Source organism: Stegodyphus dumicola, chromosome 4, assembly GCF_044657685.1.
Source record: "Stegodyphus dumicola isolate Sdum_Otavi_A_Nest chromosome 4, ASM4465768v1".
Classification (NCBI taxonomy): Eukaryota; Metazoa; Arthropoda; class Arachnida; order Araneae; family Eresidae; genus Stegodyphus; species Stegodyphus dumicola.
Genome location: NC_140771.1, coordinates 107,937,581 through 107,965,180, shown reverse-complemented (window position 1 = coordinate 107,965,180; position 27,600 = coordinate 107,937,581). Strand labels below are relative to the sequence as shown.

Sequence of the window (27,600 nt, the reverse complement as noted above, 5' to 3'; positions counted from 1 at the left end):
TTTTTAAAAGACGATTCATTGTTTGATTTCAGATAACAACACAATTTCAATAGCACCGTTTGTCATAATGAAGAAATGCTGTAATAAAATATCATAGTGAGAAAATGTTATGGTAGTATCAAAATAAATTAATGATGTAAATTACCATGTATGCCCAATCAACACGTGATCTTAAAATAAAATAAATACTTTGATCTGTATAGAATGCAATAACTCGATTTTAAATTTATGATAAATGTTACCGTCTTTTAATTTGTTACTAGCAAATTAGAATAACAGTTGTACTTACACTTGCGTAGTGCCAGTAATATATATACTTTCATATGTGATTAATTTTTCTTTTTTTAGTAGCTACTAAATTAATTTTCATGATTATATGAAATATTTCTAAAGATACAAACTAGCTATCCCCATCATTTTCACAATCCTTGAAGTTCTATTCACAGCTTAATTACACGCTATCATGAGATACGTGTTTATCCGTAACGGTTATGCTAAACAAATTGCCGACGAAATATTGAACAAGGAAAAATCAAAATCACTGCTGCTTATCTATTCATGAATCTATGCAGATATTTTTGTAAGTAAGCTTCTGTAACTCCTGTCTAATTTAGTTTAAGGTGAGAGCACATGGCGCACGTGCACAATAGTTGGTCGAATTCATAACCGAATAACATCGTTCTTTGATGAATGAAGATACTTGCCACAAAATGAAGTTAATCGAGCCATTCTCTGCTGTTCTAAGCTCATAGTTCTTTTGGCTATACGAGTCACTTTCGCAAGTTGAAAGATTTTCACTGTACCATCACTGCTGAGATAGCACAAAGAAGAGTAGGAAGGAAATAAGTATTCTTCTACTTGGCAGCACGCTGTCAATAAAGCGGGGAATAAATCAGTTCGGTGAAAATTATGCCCTCACGTTGAGCAAACTCGATGAACATTAATTAATCACATTTCAAGTGTAAATGCTTGTTTTCACACCATTTTTAAAGAAACCTATAAACTGTTTTATGTTAAATAATCAATTATTATGATTCAAACCTTTACTGCGACTTCTTTCCATAGTCCTCACCAAAATGCAATTAAGGTTCTCTGTATTTAAACTAAAGTTTTTAAATATTTAGTTGAGGACTTTTGGCAACAACGTCTTGCTGTTACTGTCGCTGGCTCTACCTGAATTGTAGTACGTATTTCGCCTTTAGCATTTAGTTAGCCGACATTTAAAATGCGCGCCATTAAATATCTGAGCCAGCTTGAGTAGTCTATTTTATGTGTAGTTTCCGACTGCGTTAAATACATTTAAAATTTAACTTTTTGTTATGTTAATTTTAATAACCGCATGTCGCGGGAGTTCGTCTTTCGCACATGTTTTGCTTTCTGTTAACTTGATAAGGTTATTTTAACCTTCTTTAAACTCTGAGATTTGTTTGAGACTAAGCGATAAACTTGCGATCAATCTAGTAGAGTCTTCGGGACTTTAACACAAGCTCTTAGATAGTACAGAATCCTACAAACTTATTCTTTTTGAAGACAATAGTCCATTTTGTTTAATTTAAATTAGTTAGATTTTAATGCATGTTAATAAATCCTTAGTACATATACCGATAAATGGTAACGCGTGTGTTTCATTTTCATGGTAAATGACAATCAAAACTAAAATAATAATACTTAATAATTATTTCTTTGCAGTTTATGTCATTTTGGGCTATTACTATGAACACTTGGGATTGATGATGAGTCTACAAAAGAGAGGACTCCTGGATGACGGAGAATACTTCGTCGTAGGTGTTGATATAGAGCAGTACGAAAGTCAAAATCCAACGAAATATTTGAAAGGTTGGTTTCAAAATATTTCTTTTGTAAAATTAGTGATTCAAGAATATAATGCTATGTAATGCATATAATTCCCGTAAATAGTAATAACACCAAGCATATCGAGCGTTTTCCAAAAATAGAAATTTATGAAAGTCAATAATTTAGATATTTTAATAAATGGAAATAATATGAACTTTTACAATTGCTGGGAAGAAGACTACATGATTAAACTACATGATTCACTGCATTTTTCTCGTGCATTTTCTCCTTCTTTTTTAACTAATTTTATAGCCTGAGAATTAGAAAGAAAAACGTTAATTATATGGGTAATTTAATTTCCAAAAAACGCGGTTACAGTACTGGTAACTATCACAAAATTATTTCTTTAAAAGAAATTTATATTCCGATAAAAATACATAGTGATATTAGTATTACAATATCTGACAGGAATTAAGCCGAGCGCGGCGTGTCCGGCTCAATTGCTTTGTAAAACCTCAGGGGCATTTCACATAAATGAGTCTCAACCACAGTTTCAAAAAGAGGCATTGGATGAACGAAGGAGAAGGGAGTGAACAAAAGTCGGGGATTTAGAATGATCCAATATAGCAGCAGATAAGATACAACAAACTAAAGTGTATTCTGTTATTTCAGAATAAAAGTGAAATTATGTGAAGCTTTTTAAATGTGAGAACACATGCCACGCCCGAGAACTTAACGATGAGTCTCCAAAAAATATATTTCAAATAATAAAAAGCAAGGGAAAACAAAATGGATGGTATGCTAATATAAAAATATAAATTGGATACACTGAATATAAATCAAAATAGTGAAGGGAATACATTTTAGCTACAAATTATCCATCAGAAGGAAAACCTATGTACAACAGATGAAGGGGGAAAAATTACCCGAATAATATTTAAAATTTTCAGGACATAGCGCAAAAGGATAGTGAAAAAATTACGCGATGAAATACGGTATATTCACTTGAAAAGTACTTGGCTTTAAAGCCAAGACCTTCTTGTATAGGGATTTGGCTGCAATTACTCACTAAACTTGCACCTGCATCGAATATGCTTCATTTAATAATAAAACCTTAAACAAGACTTTTGATTACCTGAACAGTTTATGTAAATAATTTAAAAGCAATCTTACTTACTGCGTTCTTAATTTGTTTATATAATTAAACCAACTGAGCACTTCATCTCAGTTTTTTTGTAAGTTGTAGTAGGTAATAAAATTCATTATTAAAGGTTCAAATATTGTGTCCATTTATTAGACACAATATTTGAGGGACAGAGAGTGGATAATTATGCAAAACATAGTAATATTAGCGTTTCAAAGGCACTCAAAATCATTACCTTGAACACTCGTTGATGAAATTTGTCTGCTGGAATTTTTTCAAGAAAACTAGAATAGACTGTTTTATGTTGAGTTCAATCTTTCCTTTGTAAATTTCATTAAGTAGCCAAAGCAAAAGAAAAGTATGCTAAAGATGCTTGATGCAACTTTTTAAACTTGAATGGCTTTATTCGAATTGATAGTAAATCTAGCTCCTACTATAATTATAGCTGCATGTACATCTAATATCATTTACACTAGTGTTTCCCAAAGGGGTCGATACTGATAACCAATGGATGTTGAAAAGATCTAATGGAGAGTTTTTGATCCAAAACAAATTTGGGGCTCTGAAAATTAACTGTCCCCTTCCTAAGCAATATCGTAAGAACGTATTGAATACTAAAAATTATCGAAGACCTGTTTCAACAAATAGTTAAGTAAGTAGAATGATGCACCGAAGTTCTCTGCGTTCGTGTCAATACTTGCTTTGCACAAACAAAATTTGAGTCGAAGACAGGTCAATCAGTTTTCAAATCTTCCTCTGTGAAAACATATGATGACGATATTCTGGTATTTTTTAGCATTTGAAAGGACTTAAAAAAGGTGTTGCAAATAAATTTCAGGACATTTTCATTCTAGTTGTATCGTGCAACATTTCTCAAGCCTACAAACAGCAGAATTATCACTGCAACAGAAGGTCCTAAAGTTGTCAGCAAATGAAGAATTAAAACTGAAATTAAAGAAAGGATATCAAAATTTTTGTCTTCAAAGCCATATCCCACACATCCCAGTATTATATCTAGCTTTTTGAACTACATCAAAGAAGTTTTTCTTGCATTCACATCCTCTTTTAGCCTAAAGAAGATTAACGTATTTACCAATTTATTAACAAAGAAAAGAAATAAACTGACACTAGTGAAACGCGGCGATTTAAGATTTTCTGATGATAAACGTGGCACTAAACATCGAAACATTAGTGTCATTACTCCAAGCGTAACTCTCTTACTGCTCATGTTACATATTTTTTATAATATACATTTGTTAATCAAACTTTAAGAAAAACTTCCATATATCGATATCGCTTAATAATGTAATTTTCAAAACCTGCTCTTGTGTTTCAGTATATAAAGTGCACTTCATCAAAGAAGACTATAGAATCACTGTTTGGAAAAGTAGCTATAAACCACAAAAACTGAAGAAAAAAAAAAAAAAAAAAAAAAAAGATTACGTTATTGATTTTAAGAACAGGAGTCAATTTTTTTCCCTGGAAAAGGGGGCAGCGAGTAATTTTTTTTAAGGTAGTCCAAAAATGATTGGGAACCTATGATCTACTCTTACGAATCTGTACCTAATTTAAATTATCAGACTTATTTTTTTTTAATTCAGGGATTTACACATTTGCCTTGTTTAAACATCTTTAAACGAAAACTTTAATATTTTATTACGTATCTTCAAGTCCCTTTCGCAGACTAAGCCGGACTAATTTTTGAATAAACTTAAAATTTAAATATCACTTTGTTTATCAATTTTGAACTGAACCTGAATATTTGTTAGAGTACGATAACACAAAAATTCAAATTAAGAACAACTTGTTAATTTACACCATTCATGTCAAAGCTAATTTGTTGTCTGAACTCATTTATTTGACATCAGTTTTTATTTAAATTCAAATATATCCTATAGAATTTTAAATAATATTTGTAAAAGTAATATAAATAATACTTAGAAATGAGAAAAATGTTTATTACAATAACCATTTTCTAAAGTTTACAATAAAAAGAAAGTAATGCTTTTCTTCGATGAAAATTAGTTCCCGTAATTTCAAAATCTTCTCTTGAATAAATACTCGATTTTATTTGCTTTGTTCGTTACCAGCAGTTGTTCACGTATTTCATAAAATTTCATTTTTACTGTCATGAATTAATATGTTCTTTAACGTTTATGTCCTCTTTTTTATTCTTGAGACACTACTATTTCCTGTAGAAGATGGAACTTAATCTGATCTAAAAGAGAAACAACATTTGAAGAATGATTGACTAATCAACTTTATTTGGCATTGCTTTTTAGAAAGACCTTAAAATTAAAAGAGAGTATTTATGATTAAGCTTGTTATGTTGCCTTACTGCTGCACCAGAAGCTGGCTGTCTGGGATTGTTTATTCAAAAAGTAAAAAAAAATTTCTTCTTGCTTCACCGTGGTAAATAAATAACGATAATTTTTATAATTACAGATAATTCTAAATAAATCTCCAAAACTGCAATATCTTGCAATTTCTATTCTTTCTACTTCATGTAATCTTAAGAACTGGTCTCAAAAATATTTAAAGTGAAACCTCGTTTCTCGAATTTATTTCGTTCCTGAATGCCCTTTTTAAACGGAAATATTTCTAAACCGAAACATTTTTCCCTACAGGAATTAATATGCAATGAATTAATTCATTCCTGGACCACAGATAATTTCTTATTTAAACTTTACAACACAGCATTTCGTGCAAAGATGCGTAACCTCAAAACTAAAGAAAATCATTGAATATGAATCAAAAAATATAAACACAGTATTAGATAGATAAAATAGACAAAAAACGTAATTTAATTTTACTGGACATATAGAAGGAAGAGTGCACAGTATAACTGGAAATTATGAAGATTATTATTTGAATGCGAAGATGCTTTTCACTACTGCATCAGGTAAATGTCTTCCTTTATCTTTTCTTTATCTTAAAACACTTTTCGTCTTATTGGACCTCACTTACTTGGTCCACTCACTGACCCAATTGATCACTAGTCCTCATTCATTCGACTCACTGGACTCACTGGCTATTTGGCTCAAAGTCCACCTTTCGACACACTAGCCCTCATTTAATTCACTTGCTTACTACTGACTAGGCTAGCAAATCACTGGACCTCTGTTTCCCTAAACATTTGTCCAATCTGATTTGCTGTTTGGTTTAAAATGTTAGTAAAGTGAGGCATTTTCATTGTCACTGAAATACCTTATGCTGAGGATTACTACTGCTTTATCCCTTTGTGGTGCACTACACTTTAAAGTCGGTATTTCAAGCAGAAAAGTTGTATGCAGTCTATCTAGGCCTAAAGGAGTAAACAGATAAAATTTTGTAAAAATTGCACTTACCGTTTCAATTCTGTGGGTGTTCCAGGAGGTGGATCACTGCGCCACCAGAGCTCTTAAAAGTGCGACTAAGCGAGCATTGCAGTGAAGCACGGAAATTAGTAGAAGCTTATGTATAGTAATGAAAAAACAATGTATTATGGCTGTATACATGGTTTTTCTGGATATACACAATATTCTTGAATATATATGGATAAATGAGATAAATATATGTATATACACAAGTCCTATATACAGAAATATTTACAAATGTTTCGATTTCATAGCTTCGTGAAATTTTCAAAGCATGTCACATCTTTTTGATAGAAGCGCAAACCAACTTTGCAGGTTTTGAACAAAAAACCCGTTTTGTGCGGTTTCTGTTCCATGCAACAATATGTTTAGAATTCCAAGTAAAAAGAAAAAGAGAAGAGAAAAAGAAACTCTTTCCTCTTTAGAAAGAGTTTTACTGCCATTTATGGAAAATTAATAATAAAAAATTAACTGCAATTAATATTAACAATAAAGAAAAATAAGCTATAAGATATAGATACACAAAAAATATCTACAGAATTATTGTAAATAAATGGGAATGAGACTAAAAAGCGATAGCAAAATAATTCTCGCAACTCTCCTAAGTAAAGATGACTCAAGCTACTGATAAAATTCCCGCTTGAAAACTAATCACAAAAATTTCAAGATGCCCATATTACGGCTTTCATAGCACAAACCACACCTTACCCCTCAAGACTGCTTGTTTGAATTCATTCTCCCAAAACAACGTAAATAGAAAACATATACAACAGATGTTTTCTCCTAAGACAGATGTTCTGATGCGTAATAGCATGAGATCCCTAAAGGCGCAGTGTTCCCGCTAATGGAACACCCATTTTTATTTAATGATTCTGCGCATGCTTTTTCTATGAAAAATGTAAAAAATATAAAACAAATAATATAGAGTACAGCCATACGGAATTTTTTTATTATACTGAATTATACGGAATTTTTTTTCAAACAATTTTTTTTTTTTTTTTTTTTTTTTTTTTTTTTTGCGTCACAAAATATAGAAAATTGCTAGAAAATAAGTGGATTTTAATAACACACCATAAATGAAAATTCTGGGTCTCCTTGTGATATGCTGCCATCTACTATTTAAAAAGATAAGTTTGAAGTTCATTATAAAGGCATTTTTATCCATTTACGGTTGAATTTAACGGTTTCAGAAGCGATTCAATTTGGGTGTTCTATGTACTGGAACACTGAGCAACAAAGGGTTAACTGAGTGAAATCTTTACTTGAAAATGTTGCATCTAATCCTATTTGGCTCTAATTTTGCAAACAGGAGAAGTATGAACTCTTTTCTTTCTTCCCCTTTTTCTGAACATGGTTTTTTTCAAAATCGGCTTTTGATGCTGCTTCTTTCATGTTAGCTATTTTTTACAGTGCTCTAATAGTTTTCTCCCCGTCTTCATTGTTAACTACCGAGAACATGGTTTACCTAGAGGGACAATACCATAGATAAACAATTAACTAAAAATTGTCGTAAGCGCTCAGAATTCCAAAGATTAAAGTCTCTGCCTAAAACCCAATTTGACTAGAATTTCTTTGAAGTTGATTTCATGGTACTGTAAGTCACTTGCCGTCAAGATTTTATAATGAGAATTAAGGAATGGAAAATGTTAAAATGATGTTTCCAGAGGTTTTCGGATGTTAATTATGTGGCATAGGTTACTTTAAAACACCATTGAAAACCATATGCTGCCGACTTGACTTATGGTAACTTGAAACACTATTCACCAATCCGAAGCGTTTCTTTTCTTTTCTTTTTTTTTTTTTTTCTTTTTTTTTTTTTTAGTCCAAAGGGGCTTTGTCCCTGAAGGACTATTGTTTTCGTTTTGCGATTTTGCGTCGGACTCATAAACGTCGGTTCACTTTTCAAACTGTTGCCACAAAATGTTAGAGTCCTGCATTATATTTGAAGAAATTAAATAATGAAAAATCTGCATAAATGATTGTCTATTTCTCGCATTGTAATAAAACAATGGTACATAGAGCCATCGAATTTTGAATGACGAAATCCTACTGCGAATATGGGCATCTGAAATCCCAAATTTGGAATTTGTTTTATTATAGATTTTATATTTTGTAAAACTTTAACGAATTTTTGATTTACAAACTCAATGCTTTAAAAGCGAGAAATGGCAACGTTATATAGAAAAAAAAAAAAAAAAACTTTTATCTCCAGCTCGCGAGACTGTGTATATCGGAAATTCTAAAGATATGCTTAATTTAACATTATTTTTCGATATTGCTCTTGAACTGAATTTTATGGTTTAAGTGCAAAGAACATGATATTTAATAAATAAAGGTAACACTCAAAACGTTAAAAAAACGCCCCTTTGGACGTAATTTAAAATCTGAAACATTTCATGGTCTTTGCATTTAAACCATAAAATTTAGTTCAATAGCAATGTCGCAAAATAATTTTAAAATGAGCATATCTAGAATTTCCGATACACAGTTCGACACGCCGGAGATAAAAAGGTTTTTTTCACCCGTAAGAGTGTTGCCATTGCTCGCTTTTACATCGTTGAATTTGTTACTCAAAAATTTGTTCATGTTTTACAAAACAGGAAATCGATATAAAACAAATTCCAAATTTAAAATTTGGGATTTCAGATGCCCATATTCGCAAAAGGATTACGTTATTCAAAATTGGATGGCTCTAGATACCGTTGTTTTATCACAATGCGAGAAATATACATAAATTTATGCAGATTTTTCATTATTTAATTTCTTCAAATGTAATGCAGGACTCTAACGTTTTGTGGCAACAGTTTGAAAAGTGAACCGACATTTATCGGAGTCTGACGCAAAATGCCAAAACGAAAGTAATAGTCCCTTGGGATTCAAATCCCGTTGGACTAACAATTAATAAAGCAGATTTAAATCGCTATTGTCTTTCCTGCTTTTGTATAATATCGGGTTGGAGAGAAAGTTCTGTCGTATTTTAAATAGGCAGGTGATTTTTTTTGTAAATAAAAAAAACATCTGGCTAGTGAGTCAATCCGATTTTTTTTTGTTTTTTTAGCTGCTGTATAATATAAAAGGTGCCCTTTTTACCGTTCATCATTTACTTGTAATATTTAAAGGGAAAAACATGTCGGTAGATAAAGTGCATTTACGACACTGCATTTTATATGAATTCCAAAAAGGAAACAACGCATCTGTTGCATGTAAAAATTTATGTGCGGTATTTGGAAAAGATATTGTAAATGTTCGTACTTGTCAAAGATGGTTTAGCAAATTTCGTTCCGGGGACCTGAGCCTCAAAGAAAGTGTTCGATCTGGACGACCATCCAAGATCGATAATGATGTTTTGCGATCCATGTTGGAAAATAATCCACATTTAACAAGTCGAGAAATTGCAGAAGAGTTTGGCATTCATCATACAACTGTTGGAGATCACATTAAATCTCTTGGGTTTGTGTTAAAGCAAAGTGTTTGGGTTCCACATGAATCAACGGAAAAGAATTTGTCTGATCGTGTAAGAATATGTTCATCACATCTGATTAGACACAATGTGGAGCCGTTTTTGGACAGGCTGGTTACTGGAGATGAAAAGTGGATTCTTTACGAGAATATTAAAAGAAAAAAATCTTACTGCAAACCAGGAACATCATCAGCAACAGTTCCAAAACCAAGTATCCATCAACGAAAAGTACTGCTTTGTTTGTGGTGGGACAGGAAAGGTCCAGTGTATTACGAGTTGCTGAAACAGGGAAAAAACATCAACGCGGATCTGTACTGCAATCAGCTGGATAAATTGAATGCAGCTATCAAAGAAAAAAGGCCAGCATTAGCGTCCAGAAAAGGAATAGTATTCCATCACGATAATGCTCGCCCGCATACTGCAATGGTGACACTACAAAAACTGAATGTGTTAGGATGGGAAATCCTTAGTCACCCCCCGTATTCACCTGACATTGCACCCTCTGATTATTACCTGTTCAGATCTCTGCAAAATTATCTAACGGGAAAAAAATTCAAGTCTTTTGAAAGTGTTTCTAAGGCAGTTGCTGACTATTTTAACTCCATGGATGAGAACTTCTACAAAACAGGAATTTACAGGTTACCTGGAAGATGGCAACAGGTTGTAACAAATACCGGAGCATATATAATTGATTAATATTAAACACATATTTTTATAAATGAATTCAAATATTTTCTTTAAAATACGACAGAACTTTCCCTCCAACCCAATACAATTCCATTCTGAACTTTGAAATTTTATTTAGAGCATAGATGATGATTGTAAGGAATATAATGTGACGCTTACTTAAAATGTTTCAAATTGCACTGTCATAAGTATTTTTAAAAGGTAAATTATAAAGGCAAAATCCTTTTCCGCGTATAGGAATTAATTGAATTAGTTATTGCATGAAAAATATTCTATTGTAATTTAAATTAAGGATATAGTAGTAGGCTTTGCGTTACTGAAAATGAATAAGTAAAGAAAGCTATATTCTGGAAAATTATAATGCTTTTAAACAAGTGATAATACTAAACTAATATTTAACAGACGGACTAAAACAATACATCTCTAGTATTGGACTGCACAGCACATTGTTCTATAACAAATATTTTGTTAAAATTTTATACACAGTTATTTTATTATTTCCAGGTTTTCTCCGAAATAGAAGTATTGTTTCTAGTTCATTATAAAACTTATGATTTAATAATAACTTGTCTTTCTGATATGAGCTTATAAATTACATGGTAACATTCTTAGAAATGAATACCTGTACTACTGACTGATTTTTACCAATTTTTACCTCCATTCTAAAGTAACTTATAATTTCCTGTTTACTCGTATACATAGGATATTGGGAAAAGATGTTTACAGGCATTATTTTGTCAATATTGATCTTAGACAAGTGCTTTCAATTTAAAAATTGTTTTTATTAATTACAGAATTCTACAGATACAATCTCATTGTTGTAAGAAGGATATAAAATGTATAAATGAGGACATTAAAAAATTCATCTAGTTGAATACGAGGGAAAAAAACTTAAAGTGAAAAGTACATACGCAATCCAAAATAATGACTACAATCAGAAGTTTTGCTTTGAAGAGAAAAAACTTACTCATGGCCTTACGAATTTAATCGAACACTTTTCACTGAAATTATCCCTAAATAAAAGCTGAAATTCGAATCAAGAAAAATTGTAAATAATTATAAGAATCTAGTGCATTATTGAGAATCTGACGCATTAATTAGAACTCGTTATTCCAGAACTAATAGAGTTGGAAAATATGAAATTTTGCTTCTTCTCATTTTTTCCTTAAAGGCTGGACTCTTCGCTAGTTAAGCATTCGTTCGGAATGAATGAATACTTCATTCCGATATCTAATCAGTGAGAATGTAATCCAGGATGCAGCAAAGGGAGTGACTGAATAGCATCTATCAGAAAAAGAAAGTTTTGTTTAAGTTTTGATGGAAAGTAGAATTATAAATGAATTCGAGAAAAGATTCAAAAACCTGGTTCTGCTGTCACAATCTCTCGAAAAGATGGCCAGATCGACAATATTTCTAGAGTCTGCATATAGCAGAGACACTATATACATCCATTTCTTCTAACTGGAACAGAAACACGTCAGTGTAAAGTTTTAAACTATAAAAAAGGAATTTTAGTTTGGCATACATTTTCAATAAAACCATCTTTTTGCGAAAACGCTTTTGTGCTTCTGAAAAATAACTGTGTCTACTCTGATAGTGTCGGTTCTGAGAGCATAACTTATACGGGCCAGGTTCCTATCTCTGCTCTCCCGGAGAGTAATGGCGTATAGTATTTGAGTAACGTAGGGCGATAGCCGTATACGATTTTCATATGTTCCTCATCCTTCGTAGTCACCGTACCCCGGAAGTGATGACTCTAAAACGTCGGTTCAACAATAGATGAGAGTTCAGTTTTGAAAAAGTCCGAGACCTGTGGATTGGGAACCCAAGGAAGTTACGGCAAGCAAATGATTCTATTTCTCTCCTTAGAAGAGATTTTGAGTTGAGTTTAATACGGGAGTAAATGATTAGTCCGTGTAGTGACCTAATCGAGGTGGTTTAACATATAATAAAACAGGACTTACCTCCATGTGAAAAGGACGATGAAGAACATGAGGTTCAAAAAATACTAATAAAGTTTTTCTAGTTTGTATTGTGACTGCATATGAAGAAAAACATGGGAATATCTAAGCAAGTAACTCTTCCTATCTGCAACTTAAATGTAGTATTTGTAAAATTGTGTTGCAGCTAAAATCTAGATGTAAGACCAAGCAAAATTAGGTCACTAGAAATAGTCAATTAGCCATATTTCTAGTGACCATTAATTGGGACGTATTAGTTTGTTAAATCTCCGCCTTCCCACAATAACCGAATAAAATAAGAGGGAGTTTTTGTTTTCGTGTGTATTGCTTGTCTTAAAGCTTTCGTTAAATTCTAGGATTAAGATAGGAAACAATATTTTTCATAAAGATACATTTCGTCCTTAAAATACATTTCCTCCTTAGAAAAATATATTTCCTCCTTAGAAAAGAGATACTAGTATTCCGTTCTTACAAAATGCGCAGAATATTTTACACAAGTCGCAAATCATCTTGATTATTTACTCTATACTAAAGTTCCATAATAAAATTCACTGAAAATGAATGTTAATATTTCTCGATAAGTATATTTAATCAAAATTTTCAATAAATTCAATGCTTTTTTAATGAAGTGAAAATTACTCGCTTTGCATTTCTTTATCGATCAATCGAAATCAAATCTTTTTTGTTAATGCCCTTAAATGCAAAGTAATTTTCATCTTCATGTGTTTCTAAGTCATTTAATGATCTTCACTAGAAATTCCACGCTTGCTTTTTGTAAAACTTTAAAGGATGTACTTCAATGAAATTTGTCATTACTTTCCCAAATGCAACCTATATTTTTTTTATTTTGAAACTGTGCACGTATGAGCTGTTTTTTTATCTTACGATATTTCCGATATAGAACATTTAATATATTTCCTTAAAGTAGTCAAAAAGTAATATCTTTGTAATCTTCCTTTTATTATGTTGTATTCACATTAACTTTCTTCATTTCTTCTGTTAAAACGAAATAAAATTATTAATCTTACATACTTAGAAGTAAAGAAAATATTTTATTAGCTTTCGTCATTACTTTAAAGGAATCCCATATGTTTTAATTTGCTACCAGAAGTGTATTATTTTTATTTTATTATCATTTCAGGTAGCTTTTTTCTAAAATAAGTATATGATTAAAAATTGTGTTTTTTTATTTTAATTATAATTCAACAGATTTATCCATCGAAATAATATTAATATTTAATACGTGCATTAGTGTTCCTTGTTAAATGTATTTATGTTTTTATTTACGTAAAATCCTTTGTGTTCTTAGGCTCAGTCGAAAGTCTCATTAATCAAAATATCCGATAACTTGAAACTTGTTTCATTTCCAATTTTGTCTCATCCAATTTCGACTATTACCATATTTCCTTGTGTAGTTTTCGCCTTAGTTTTCTAATGCCAAGTTCTAAAATTTAAAAAAATATTCACATAATTTTCACTTTCGTCCACGCGATCAGAAAACAAGCTTCTCTAAATTTTAAAATGAATTCTTCCACATTTTTTTTATTTTTATCTTACTAACAAAGATAAGCCTTCACAGACTACCTAAGAAGGTCACGCCGAACCTTTCTCTTCTAACTATTGAACTTTATGCCAGCCTAGAGAAAGAACTGAACTATCATAATGCAGGAAATACGAACTGAAATTCGGTCTACGAATTTCACACAGCTATACATTGACTATTTATAGATTATTTGAAGCCTAATGAGTAGCCGAGACAGCAACAAGAACAGGTGAGATCCAAGTTAGAGGGAAGTCGAGATGGAAGTACCTTATTACCTGCTGTTAATATTATTATATTTTCTTATTATAATTTAGAAATTCTTATTTTAAAGAAATAGTATTGTGATAATTACCTGCAGTTTTCCTCTGACTACTTTCCTTTGTTATGTTCTTACTGTAACCGCAGCATCCTTCAGAAATTAAATTATTAACACAATTCTCCCCTCTGAATTTTCGGATGGTAAAATTAGCAAAAACAAGATAGAGACTAGGCAAGGAAATACGGTATTTCTTTTTAATCTTTTCCTCAAATGAAGTATTTAAAAATGCCAAACTTTAAATAATAATGGAAACCTGAAAATATAAAGTTACTGTCGATTTGAGCTTAAAAAATTAAAAAGATTTAAGCTTGAATTACACTCAGAAGCTAGGAAAACTTGATTAGAATGTGACATATTGAAGCACTGAACATTATTTTTAATATAAACTAAATTAGAACAAAAAGTGATTTAAATTACTAATCAATTCTAAGAATATAAATACTAAGAATAGTACATAACATAATTTGATAGCCTGAGAAGACAGATGCATTAGGATGTTCGTTTAAATGAAAAGTAGCAATCCTGGAATACGCTTTTCAATTCCTCAATTTCTCTGAAATTATTCCTGCCTTCAGTATCTGGATTGGATGATTTGGACGCCATGGTACTTTAGGCAAGGAACATTCAGAGTTCTAAGAGCGTAGGAAAGATATTCTGAAGCTAGTATAAATATTAATGATAGGATTGCATTCTGAGAGGCATCGTGCATGATTTCCTACCCCTGAATTCGTTCTTTGATGGTAACAAAAACTAGATTTTTGATAAAGCTTAGGTGATAAAACTGTGCAACCAGCGTTATTGTAAAAACAGTCATGCTTTCATTTGCTGTGGTACAGTATCTGTTCACCGCATTTCCATATCTTTTTTTTTTCAAATTAAACAAATAAATTTTTCATATTTTTAAAAAACATAGACAAGAATGAACGAATCGTAACATGGCGAACATACAGCAACCCAAACTTTACACAGCACTTTGGATGACACGAGCAGAATTACGATTATAACGAATGTTTTATGCTTTGAAAAAAAAAGACAAGGTACATGAAATTCTCATTTCTGATAACGCATGTTTTATTACTCTATCATTTCTTGAAGATTAGGCTTAAATGTGAGAATACTTTGGATTAGGTTTTTTGTAATGATAAGCGGATAATGAAACTATGGATAACCGGATTTGTAAGCCATATAAAATACTGAATTCCATGCGATAGTAAATCATTTATAAATAGTACTTTTGATTCTGTGATCCTCGAAGCCTGCGCTAGTAATCTTCTAGATTTTCAAAAAGAGACAAGAAGTAAAATTCAAAGTCATTGCGTATAGCTGAAAATCTCAAAATCTGGAATTTGCCAATGGCAATAGCTTATCATTTTTTCTCCCAAGACTGATATTTTGTATATAAAAACCGACTAGAAAAGTACTGAAGCCAACTTAATGCATGTGCTGATCTCAGACGTAAGCTTACAGGCATGCATCTAAATATATAACTGTTGGGCAAGAATCAGCAAGCATCGCATTAATAGCAATATCAAAAGTTATATTTTTTATTAATAAGATAAAGATTGTACAAAGTCTAATAGCCTTAAATTATTAAAAAGTAATATACATTTTCTACTGTCAACTTAATTACTTAACACCAATATGCAAAATAAAATTAATTTTAATAAATTGTATTTTAAAAATATAAATATACCATTAGTAGAATGTGTTAAAAAATTGTTTCGGAAGGGGACAAGAGTAAGGTACTGAACAGAACATTTTAATTTATGAAAGTGGTCCAAAGGATTGAGAAACCTTTATAAAGAAAAAATAAAGAAAGAGAATTTGAATTATGTCAAAGAAACAGATAAAAATGCTAAGCAGTAGCTGAATTAAGTAATGAAAATTGCTTCAAATGAAAACCGTGAAATTATTAAAAAGGGACATAAAAACTTTGGCATAATTCTCTGTGTCTTCTTTCTTTTACTATCTTAATATAATTTTTCATATTACTCTAGTAATTACTGAATTTCTCTTTCACATTTCCGTCCCTTTACTATGCGAGAATTCACTTTCAAAATGAATGACTTCAGTTCTTTGGTCTGTTAAAAACAAGTAAAAAAATCCATGTCTTTAGAATTTCCGACACACACTCTCGCGCGCTGGAGATAAGTATTTTTCCTCGTACAGTTCAGCCATGGCTCGCTTTGAAATCGTTGAGTTTGTTAATCAAAAATTCATTAAAGTGTTACAAAATATAAAATCGGGAATTAAACAAATTACAAATTAGGGCTTCCAGATGCCCATATTCAGTGAAGGATTACGTTATTCAAACTTTGATGGCTCTAGGTATTATCACAAATGGAGCCTGTTCTATGGTTATAATGGGTGGTAATAATTAAAGTGACCCTATTCAGAACCCTCTAGAACGTTTTATACTCATTGAAATTTGATGAAATTTGGTATATTCAAAAAGAAAGAGTAGATTGCAAACATGTATTTCTTCCAAACTACAAAAGATAGAAACATGATTCTAACGTTAACGGATAGAGAAAAGTGTACAACTTAGTACGGGTAAAAGTTTCCAGTCATGGCCGCATTGGCGCGTTGGCGCTGTTGTTTGTTCTGGTATTATTTGTCGGTTGGTAGTCTGTAGTGAAATTGCGGCGACACCACAGCAGAAGTCTTTTAGTGTTCTACAATTGGCAAAACTAGAGTCCATTGTTGCAGTTCAGCGAGCATTTCGCCGTCAATTTAATAAACAATAACCGCGTCATAAGCAAATTTACGAGTGGCATCGAAAATTCGTAGAAGATGGTTGCATCTGCAAAAGGAAAAGCACGGGACGTCCACGCACATCGAACGAGAATGTCGAGCGTATTCGTACACTTTACGAAAGGAGCCCAAATAAACCCACATCGCGAGCAAGCAAAGAACTTAAAATTCCTCAGACAACGGTATGGGGAGTTCTAAAACATCGTCTGCACATGAAGCCATACAAACTGCAGTTATTGAATGCATACATTGAATGCATACCATAATTGTAAACTTTTATCTATCCATTAAAGTTAGAATCATGTTTCTATCTTTTGTAGTTTGGAAGAAATAAATGTTTGAAATCTGCTCTTTCTTTTTGAATAACCCAGTATATGTTATATCAATCATGGAAAAACGATTTTTGGAATAAAAAAATATTTCAAATTTTGACCATCAGAGGGAATTGTGGCGCCTTGTTACTTTCTACATAACCGTAGCCGAAATATCCATAGCGTGTCGCTTTAAAATCATCTTGTATTAATTACGACAGTTATATATGTTTTGATAAAATAAATTCGACAAAATATTAACATTTTTGCATATAACGATGAGGTAAACAATTGTTAAATTCCGATGTTTAAATAACAAATACCACGTTAATAAATTTCGTGTTCTAAAAAATCCTCTAAATGTTTTTTAATTCATGTTAATTTTAAATGGTTAAATTTCATTTTATTCACAAGGTATTATTATTACTTGGAATATAAATATCATACATGACTACTTAGATGACAACTTTTTGTATTGATCGAATACGGGTTTCTTCATAAAATAAGAAAGCTCTTACCTCTTTCTGTTAAGTAAATAATCTCTATGTAAATATAGTAATTATTGCATTCTTGTTTGCAGACTTTAATATGCGCCAGCATTAAAAAATCACAAATAAATATACAATAACTGAAGTTTAATTTAAGCATTCATGTATGTATTCCTCATGCAATAAGATTGAATTGTATTCAGTGTTATTAAGCTGGGGAATTTATCTTTTGATCCAGTATTTAGTTTCAGAAAGTCACATACTTTATTGTTTATCAAAGTTAACCACAAGAATAGGAAACAAGTTTGAATAAGGAATATAATTAAAGTATTGTTCTTCATATAATATTGTTCTTGAAAACTGCCTCATTAAAAACTGCAGCTTTATCCTTTTAAAAAAATGCTTTTATATCTGTGTACAGTGACACTTCTTGCGAATAAACAGTATCTCTTAATCATAAGGATTTTTGCAGCTTTAGAATAATGCACTTTTTTCTAAACCTGCATAATGGTTTTGCAGTTAAAAAAATGGACTTTTTTCTACTGGTTCTTACATAACCATTCGAAATTTAAAACTATTAGCCTCTCCTAGAAGCTCCATGATGAAATAAAATTTCTGAAGTTAAGATATGACGTTTTTAGGATTTTGTTTTTAAGTAAGCATCCGTTTTTATTAAAATTATTAGAAATAAAACACACTAGTGCATAAAATTACCACATATATTAGAACTTTGATCCTTACATAAGAAAATAATTTATGATAGTCATTTTGTCCTAGATTGAATCAAAATGTATACTTTGACAAAATTCGAATTCAGGAACGTTATAAGAGACAAAACAATTAGGATTTTCATCTTTATTTGTATTGACTACCAGAATTTAGAGGGTTGATGATAAGCTAGTTAAACTGAAAAATTGCTATTTAAAACATTTTCTATAGAAATCAAGAAAACTCTGCTAAAGAATATGCCATTCATTTTAACTTTCACGATATCTTTTCATAATCAGTAACGTTTCAACATCAATAACTTTCACTTAACAACATCAGTTTCACATCCTTGTTATTCCAGTTTTTACGTCACTGGTTGACACACTCCGTTATACTCATTCAATGATGCAATGAACGACGCCATTCAGTGATTCCGTATCAATTTTGAAAAATGTTGCCTTCTTGCGTATAATATCTTTAATTTATACTTAAAATTATAACTATACATTGGTTAGACTAACAGCATTCTAGATCCTATAGAGGTGAGTGACGCAGACTGCCATATCGATGGTTCCGGATTCGAATTCCATAGAAGGCGTGGATGTTTGTCATTTGATCCAGTTATTTTTTATTTTAAAGTATATAGTGTCTATGCTGCAAGGGGGCACTCAAAATACACGGCGATCCAAAATTCCTCTCAAATAGTTGAAGGCAAGAGAAGAGTGGTGTTCTCACTCAAAATTGGGGCGGAGCTGTTAATTAGTGTGGTGGAACTATATCTGTACAACCTATGGCGAAACTATGGTGTCCCGCCCACCTGTTTAATCTAATAAAGGTACTGTAGTTATTGTAAAACAATCTGTGCATATTTAAAATAAATGCTTGTGAAAATTTACTGCGTGTCATGCCTACGGTTCTGGTAAATATTTGCTCCATGAATGTAATTAATAAAATACATTTCTAACACTGCTTATTACGGAAACTTTGCTGCAAAATGTTCTTTTATATGCTACATAACAACTAGTTTGACATATGTTTTTAACTTTAACGCAATCTTAAGAATCTATATTAGGGGTCAGCAATGCAGTGGTAATAACGAAGCAGTTTTAAAGTACCTGCTGTTCAAATATCTAAAATTTTAATAAAAATTCTTATTTTATCAAAACCATTTTAGTGACTTTCGAATATTAGAAGCATCTGATTCCGCATACATTGCACTATTTTATGTCGACATTATCCTCGTATACTCAACTCAATCACAGCGTGCTACACTTTACAACTGTAACCACTGTTCATATATAAACTTGCCATTTCATGAATTAGTTTTTCAAGTTGTAAGCAGAGTAGGCATACTTCTCTTCTAATTAAGAGATAACAAAAAGATACGGCCAACATTTCTGCAATGACTGGTATTACGAAAATAGTTTCATTGCTGATTTTTTTGTATCAATAACATATTTCAGCTGTACAACAGCAACACTATGCAGTTTTCTTACTTGGCTAGGAATGAACAGCGTACTACAGCAATATTTTTTCATGAACGTTTTCGCTATAACAAAAGAAACTGTTAAATTTTTTTATTATTATTGAAACATCCCCTCACCGATTCCTGGTATTTATGAAGTATGTTCTTCAAGTGAAATGGTTTGCCTACCTCTGGTCTATTTAATGCAGTTTAACAGTAGGCAACTTAACTTGTAGATACAGTGTCTCAAAAAAGTGATGGGACACTTGTGCTTTACAAAAGGAAACTGTAATAAAATTAATTAAAAAAGCATGTAAAAATTTTTTGTGGGTGTGTTTCATACTTAAATTTAGTAACAATTATTACATAACATACATTTTCTCAAAATATTAAAATATTAATTTAATAAAAATATAATTGTTTAAAACGGAGCAAAAAAGGGCTCACATAAGTGATGGGACACCATTAGATACTACTACGTACTACAATAAAAATATTTTTTGGGGTTTTTATTTTTACTCAAAAGCAATTGGCAATAATTTATAAAATCGTCTGCAGTATTTCTCTCCAGTTTTTTTTTTTTTTTTTTTTTTTTTTTTTTTTGAATTTTTGTGTTTTTTAGCTCTGTGCAGCCATGAATGCTAAACGAAAAGAAACTTTGCCTGAAATTCGAAAATTAGTTATTAATTTGCATATTGAACGTGAAAAATCTATTAGAGAAACTCCTGAAACAGTTAACTTGAGTCATTCAACAGTTTACAATATCATTAAACAATATAAAAATAATCATATGATTCAGGATAAAAGAAGACCTGGCCGACCATCAAAGCTATCCAATGGAATTATCGTTCGTAAAGTGAATTATCGTTCGAAATATTAAAAAACAAAATCCAAGAATGAGTGCTCCTAAAGTTGCTGCTGATTTAGAAGCATTATATGAAGTAATTGTTAAACCTGAGACTATTATAAGAGTAATTCGATCTGCTGGATATCACGGTAGAGAAGCCAGGAAAAAATTCTTCGTAAATGAAAAGAATACAAAACTCAGACTAGCTTTCACAAAATCCAACATAAATAAGAATTCTGATTACTGGAATGAAGTTATATTTCCTGATGAGAGTAAATTTAATATATTTGGTTCTGACGGTAGAATCTTGGTGTGGAGAAAACCCAGGAAAGAATTTCGAAAACAGAACTTGGTGCCAACAGTAAAACATGGTAAAGGAGGAGTTGTTGTATGGGGGTGTATATCGTCCGCCGGATTTGGTACTCTTGTTTTTATTGACAGTATAATGAATCAGTACAACTATATTGACATTTTAAATCAAAATTTGAAATCTTCAGCGCGAAAATTGAACCTTCATAACGATTTTAAATTCTACCAGGACAATGACCCCACGCACACTGCTTTGAACATTAGACTCTGGCTGCTGTATAACTGTTCTGAAATAATAAAAACACCACCGCAATCTCCAGACTTAAATCCCATAGAGAATATTTGGCAAGAATTGGAATCAAGAATTCGCAAACACACCATTTCTTCAAAACAATTAAAATCGGTGCTTCAAGACGAATGGGGTAAAATCACTCCAGAAATCACAAAAAAAAAAATTAATCGAATCCATCCCAAGAAGATTAAATCATGTTTTGAAAGTAAAAGGAAATCCAACAAAATATTGAAACCTTTTAAAAAGTAAACTTTTTGGATAAATATTTGATGGAAAAGTAAGTGTTCCATCACTTATGTGAGCCATTTTTTGCTCCGTTCTAAACAATTGTATTTTTATTAAATTAATATTTTAATATTTTGAGAAAATCTATGTTGTGTAATAATTGTTACTAAATTTAAGTGTGAAACACACCCACAAAAAATTTTTACATGTTTTTTTAATTTATTTTATTACAGTTTCCTTTTGAAAAGCACAAGTGTCCCATCACTTTTTTGAGACACTGTATGTAACATTTTTCTCTTGCGAAGAAAATTAATTTCAAAGAATACATATGATGTTAAATTTTTTTAATAAAATTTTATTTAATTTCAGTTAAACAATTTAGTCTTACGACTATCCTAGATGATGTGCCATCCATTCATTTAGTATGCGCCAGAAATTCATAAGCTGATTATAGTAATAGAACACTTTAAAACAAGTGGCAAATAGCGAAATGGAGAATGGATTAATTAGATTGTTTAGCAATTGTACTTAATAAATGTTGTAAATTTTTTTCTGGTTTCTGTGTCTCTTACTAGATCCCTCACTTATTCAAGTGTTCGGTTGGACATAATTAGCTTTCCCTTTAAATTTAGTACCTAAATGAAAAACAAAATTATTTCCTTGAAACGTAATCCTGAAAGTTACAAATAATTTGCAACAAAAAGCATTTCAACCGGCTAAGACATTTGTTAACTACCATGTGATAAGTCATGATTAGCAGTTTTAAATTCGAAGACCACACTATATATATGAGAAACAAATTCTGTTTTAGGTTGCCCTGGGCATAAAATGATCTCCATATCTCTGAAAATAAAACTTGCGCATTATTAATAAACTTAATTAACGTATTTTAGCTTATTAATCTGATCTCCATGTATTTGCAAGGTGGAACTCTAAATGTTCTGAGGAATAGAGACGAAGTCCTTGATTATATGTGAAACTCTTACTGGTTAGGTAAGGTAGTAGGTTATTCATTTTCTTAATGGGAATAATACTAGATTGTGTGAAACAGCTATAGTTCACTAATTGGACAAGCTAGTTTAATCACTAGCCATAATCGTATTGGATATTTATGGCAATAGCTAAGAATACAAGTAGTTGCTTTATACCTCTCTCTCAAAAAGCATTTAATGAGTCACAGTAAGGATTCTGCCTAATATCTAATAATTTGGTTAAAAGGAAGATCTGTCAGCATGCATTCTTGTTGTGAGCGAACAATTCTGCAAACTAGACAATATAACTTTCCCAAAAGAAAAATCAGAAAACCCTGTGAAATATAATAGATCCTTTGGAAAGTTGCAGTTCCTCATCTCCTCTTATAAAGCTTGCAATTACTTTAAAAAACATTTTAGGATTAATTAGTATGGAAAAGCATTACCAGTTGACCCATGCTATTTCGCCGGTGTCTTCCGTACTTTTACCTGTACCCGCGAAATATAATAACCGATTATGTTACCAAAAGCTGCGTTAAATATTATGCTTGCACCTCTTTTAACACGCAAGGCTTGAAACGAATTTTCTTATTTTTGAAAGACAAAGTGAAATTACTTTGAAATTGTCACGTAATGCCGTCAATAAACTTCGGGAGATACTCACGAGACTTTGTTTTATGAATAACTTTGTTGAATGAACACGAGACTTTGTTTTATGTGTCCTTTTTTGTGGATGCCATCAATTTTCGGGGTTGCCATATACGTTCTGATCCATGTTTGCTTAGTGATATAAGCGTTCTATGAATTTAATGTATTAATTGAATTATATATTGTATTTTTTGTTCTGTTTACTGAATAATATCCTAGTAGAGAATTCCTGCTTTAATTCAAGGAAACTGTGAAGCTGCTGATGTCAAGTATTAATAAAATTGTTATTCGTCAAGAAGCATGTGCAGAATCCAAGTAGATAAAGTTTATTTCTTTTCCTATAAATATTGAAAATATAAACAGATGCTCTAATAGTAGACTCAATGTGTCTAATTACTATTAAGGTTTATATACGTATATTAAGAGCCTGTGCAGAATAACCGTTGACGGGTAGTCTCGGCGTAGTTCTGATTTTAATTTTGATTTTAGTTACAGAACTCAAGGAAATTTTACTGCTCTAAAAATTTTGAGATTGCTTTAATAATTCATGACTTAGAAGACGTACTTTGTGTAACTGCTGTCATTCTGGCATTGAAATTACTAACAAGCATCTGCATATTTCTATGAGTTATTGCAGTGAAAGTTAAACACATGTAGAAATGTTACGGTGAAAGACCGAAATCTGGAGAATGTCGACTTTCACCGGTGAATGTCAACATTCACATATTCACTTGGTGTATGTGCGAAATATTTTCCAAATACTCTTATTTCTGACTTACACCGATGAATGTCGACATTCACCATGTACTAATGGTGAATGTTGAACATATAAGAATATTATATTTCCTTTTCCGTAATTCATTCGCGAAAAAACGCACTTGAGACTCAGAATAAGAACTTAAGAACATAAAAACTTAAAACACACAGTACATTCAAAATGAGAAAGGAAAATAATAGAAGTTATAAAACTTACCAAATTATGTGACTCAAATCTTATTTATTGCAACAACTTAAACTATTATGACACTTTGAATTGCACAAGGCCGTTGCTTTTACAACTGCATTTATTTGTGGAACACTTCCTTTTGGAATGGCAACGTGTACATATACTCCTCTCTTTTCGACCTACACTAGAGCATATCTGTGATTGTCGACATACACCGGTGGGGGTCCGAATGTACAAGAATGTAAAGAAATATTCGATCTTTCACCGACGTATTTGGTGAATGTTGACATTCTCCAGTGAAAGTCGACATTCTCCAATTTCGGTCTTTCACGGTAACAGAAATATTTCTAGCTTTGAAGGTTGTAGAGACATTAGGTTAATTGGAAAAGCCGGAAAGAGGAAATATTAACAACGCCCTCGCCAGGAATCGAACCACGGACCTCTGAAATACCGTCTCAGTGTGCTAACCACTACACCACGAAGGCTCGCTAAGAAGGCGGGAGAAATACTCGTACCTTATAAAGTTTTCAACAAATAACAGATTATTATTACATGAAGGCTAACAAATACTATTTTGAAGCTGATAAACAAAAAAAAAGTCGACGCACCAAGAAGGAATCATCCGATTGCTTTGCAATTTCGTATGCGTAAGTGTTTTGACCAAATACGCAAATGATTAAAATTTGTGTCCAATGAATGAATAGTGCGATCTCTAGCCCTTCGGAACTGCACATCTAGCAGGTGCATATAAGATTAAAAAATTCTGTTCCATTGCGATTTAGGGTACCTTTCATGACTGAAAAAATGCCTTGCCGCAGGATTAGAGCTCATATTAGAGCTCATTACAAGCAAATTTCAGAGTTTGTAAGAGGCCGTATCATTGGATTGAAAGAGGCAGGTTGTGCAAATCGGAGAATCGCTCGTCATACGAGTCGAAGCGATTAGAATTTTCTGGGAAGAATGGGTTGACAGTGGCAGATTTCAGCATCATGATGGTAGCAGTCGACTTAGAGCCACAACAGATCGGGAGCACAGAGTTATTGTCAGATCAGCTGTCACAGGGTCTGATTCATCGCTATCACCTATCAGACGTATGTTCTGCACGCGAGTGTCCACCATGACCATTCACAGACGACTGATAGAACGAAATCTACGCTCATACCGACCGTTACGCCACCTGCCACTCACGCCTGCACACTGTCGAGGCAGATTACAGTGGTACTTGGTTCGACCAGTTTAAAATGATGCTTACTGGGGGCGTTTAGTCTTTAGCGACGAATCCCGCTTCCAGCCCAACTAGCACATGACGTTGCAAACTGGTCCGAGAGGTTGCAAAGTGGTGGTGGTAACTTTTACGATGTCTTTACAAAGTGCGAAGACGCAAAATATTTGCCGTTTCATCTTGGCAAATTTGCCGACGTTGCTGAAACGTCATTGATATGACCGGCTTTTAGATTCGGTCGTTTTAGCCTTTTTTTTTTAGTTCATTAGCATTATTTTTAGAATGAAAAGAGACAAAATCTGCCCTTTCAAGAATTTGAAGTCTGCATGAGATTTACTTTTCAATGTTTCATTACTTTATTTCATCTATATATATTAATCTAAGGTAGATTCATCTAATGAAATGTAAATTTAATATAAATAAATTTGATTTATTAAATTTAATTAGTACTAAAAATACATGCTAAATAATTGTTTAAAATTTTGTTAAACTAATTAATACTTAAAATATTTTTTACAAATATTATAGCAAAATATTTAAAAATGAAACTAATCTATGAAGTAAGTTATTAAGTTATGCATTTTATATACTTTAAAAAATCATATTTCCGAAATGAATGCAAATCACATGTTAGCAATTATTTAACTACGGAAATATCTTATTTTTGAAGTAAGGACGAATTCACGGCTGTCCAATATATATGGTGGAAGGAGAAGAAGACGTGTACATTATTTACTGGATGCTTACGTATATAAACGAACAACTCGAGATTTCCGCGCTTTGGCTAACTGCCAAATTCGAACAACTGCGTAATTCCCTCTCAGCGTTAAAGCCCGAAAATTCCGTACAAAAGGTTGCCTTCCACATTCATTATACATGAAAATTTCTGCTAGCTTTTAATGTATCTGATTTCAGTTTGGATGTATATTGGAAGAAAAAGAATAAAGGTACAAAATGAGAGTCATTTTTTAATTAAAATCAAGAAAATATCACTTATTCATGACATCTTGAGGAACTTTGAAATTTCATAGCTAAACCCGTAACGCTCAAAGGGTTAATTCAGATTCTAGCAGTTCTTTCAAGTGATTTGGTAAAGATGCCATCTATAAGGCGTTTGAAAAGACTTACTTCATGCTTGAAATTCAATCAAGCAATGGCAGATGTAAATAGTAATAGTGCTTATATTAAAAGTAAATGTAATCCACTGTCAACCAAAGAACGCATTGTGAATTTTCTCATTGTTCTGTATCTACTTGCTTCAAGTGCCTTCAGCGAGTGAAATTATCCTGCAAATGCTGAATTTGTGGTTATTTTGTGTGTGAATATCTGCTCTACAAGAAATGCCACATTGTGAATCTAGTGTTCGTGAAATAGTGTCTCTGTGGTCTATAGTGGTCTGTGGAATATAGTGTTCGTGAAATAGTGTCTCTGTGGTCTATAGTGGTCTGTGGAATATAGTCTCCGTGAAATAGTGTCTGCCTCCAATCACTGTGGTTCCAGCGGTGCAATATTTGAATAAACTTACTAGCTTTTGCTTCGGTTATAACGTTCTGTTGTCTTTCAAAATTAATTTATATAAAACCGAAAAATAACATAAAACGGTAAGCCACTTTCTGATTTTGCTGAAAGCGCAATCAATACAGAAGCAACAACAATTCAAGTTGTTATGGTATGCTCACTATTTTCAAAATACAACGAAATTATTGGTACCAGTACTTAATATGACTGCTGAAGATGAATTAGATATATGTATAATATAAGCAATTAATTAATTATTCAAATTTATAATAATGCACATTCTATAATATGTGTTCTTTTGTACAGTATGCAGAAAAGGTTAATGATTTTAAACAGTGTATGAAATTTATGATCGAAAAACTAGTGTTAAGGAAACATTAGCATTTCTATGAAATATTGTAATCTATAATTATGTGATATTTAATTGTGTAATATTAAAAAAACACTAAATATTTTTATTGATTGCAAATTGAAGTTTTATTGCTTTTCGTTTGGTATCTATTCTTCCAAACACTGTGTAATTCGCGTTTTTTTTTTTTTTTTTTTTTTTTTTTAAACAAGGAGAATAAATCTGTCCAACTGTCAGTCAGTATTATCCGAACTTCTAGGCAATGGCAATCACCCAAAAGAAA

General features: G+C 31.8%; 1 protein-coding gene across 1 annotated transcript in view; it reads left to right on the top strand.

Annotated features, from left to right (window-relative positions):
- The window catches only part of LOC118201722 (guanylate cyclase 32E-like), a 199,784-nt gene that overhangs the window by 20,677 nt on the left and 151,507 nt on the right, over positions 1 to 27,600 (top strand). The window contains exon 2 of the mRNA XM_085815325.1: positions 1,690 to 1,836. Within this exon, the coding sequence (XP_085671451.1) occupies positions 1,690 to 1,836 (147 nt within the window). The remainder of the gene's footprint in view (positions 1 to 1,689; positions 1,837 to 27,600) is intronic.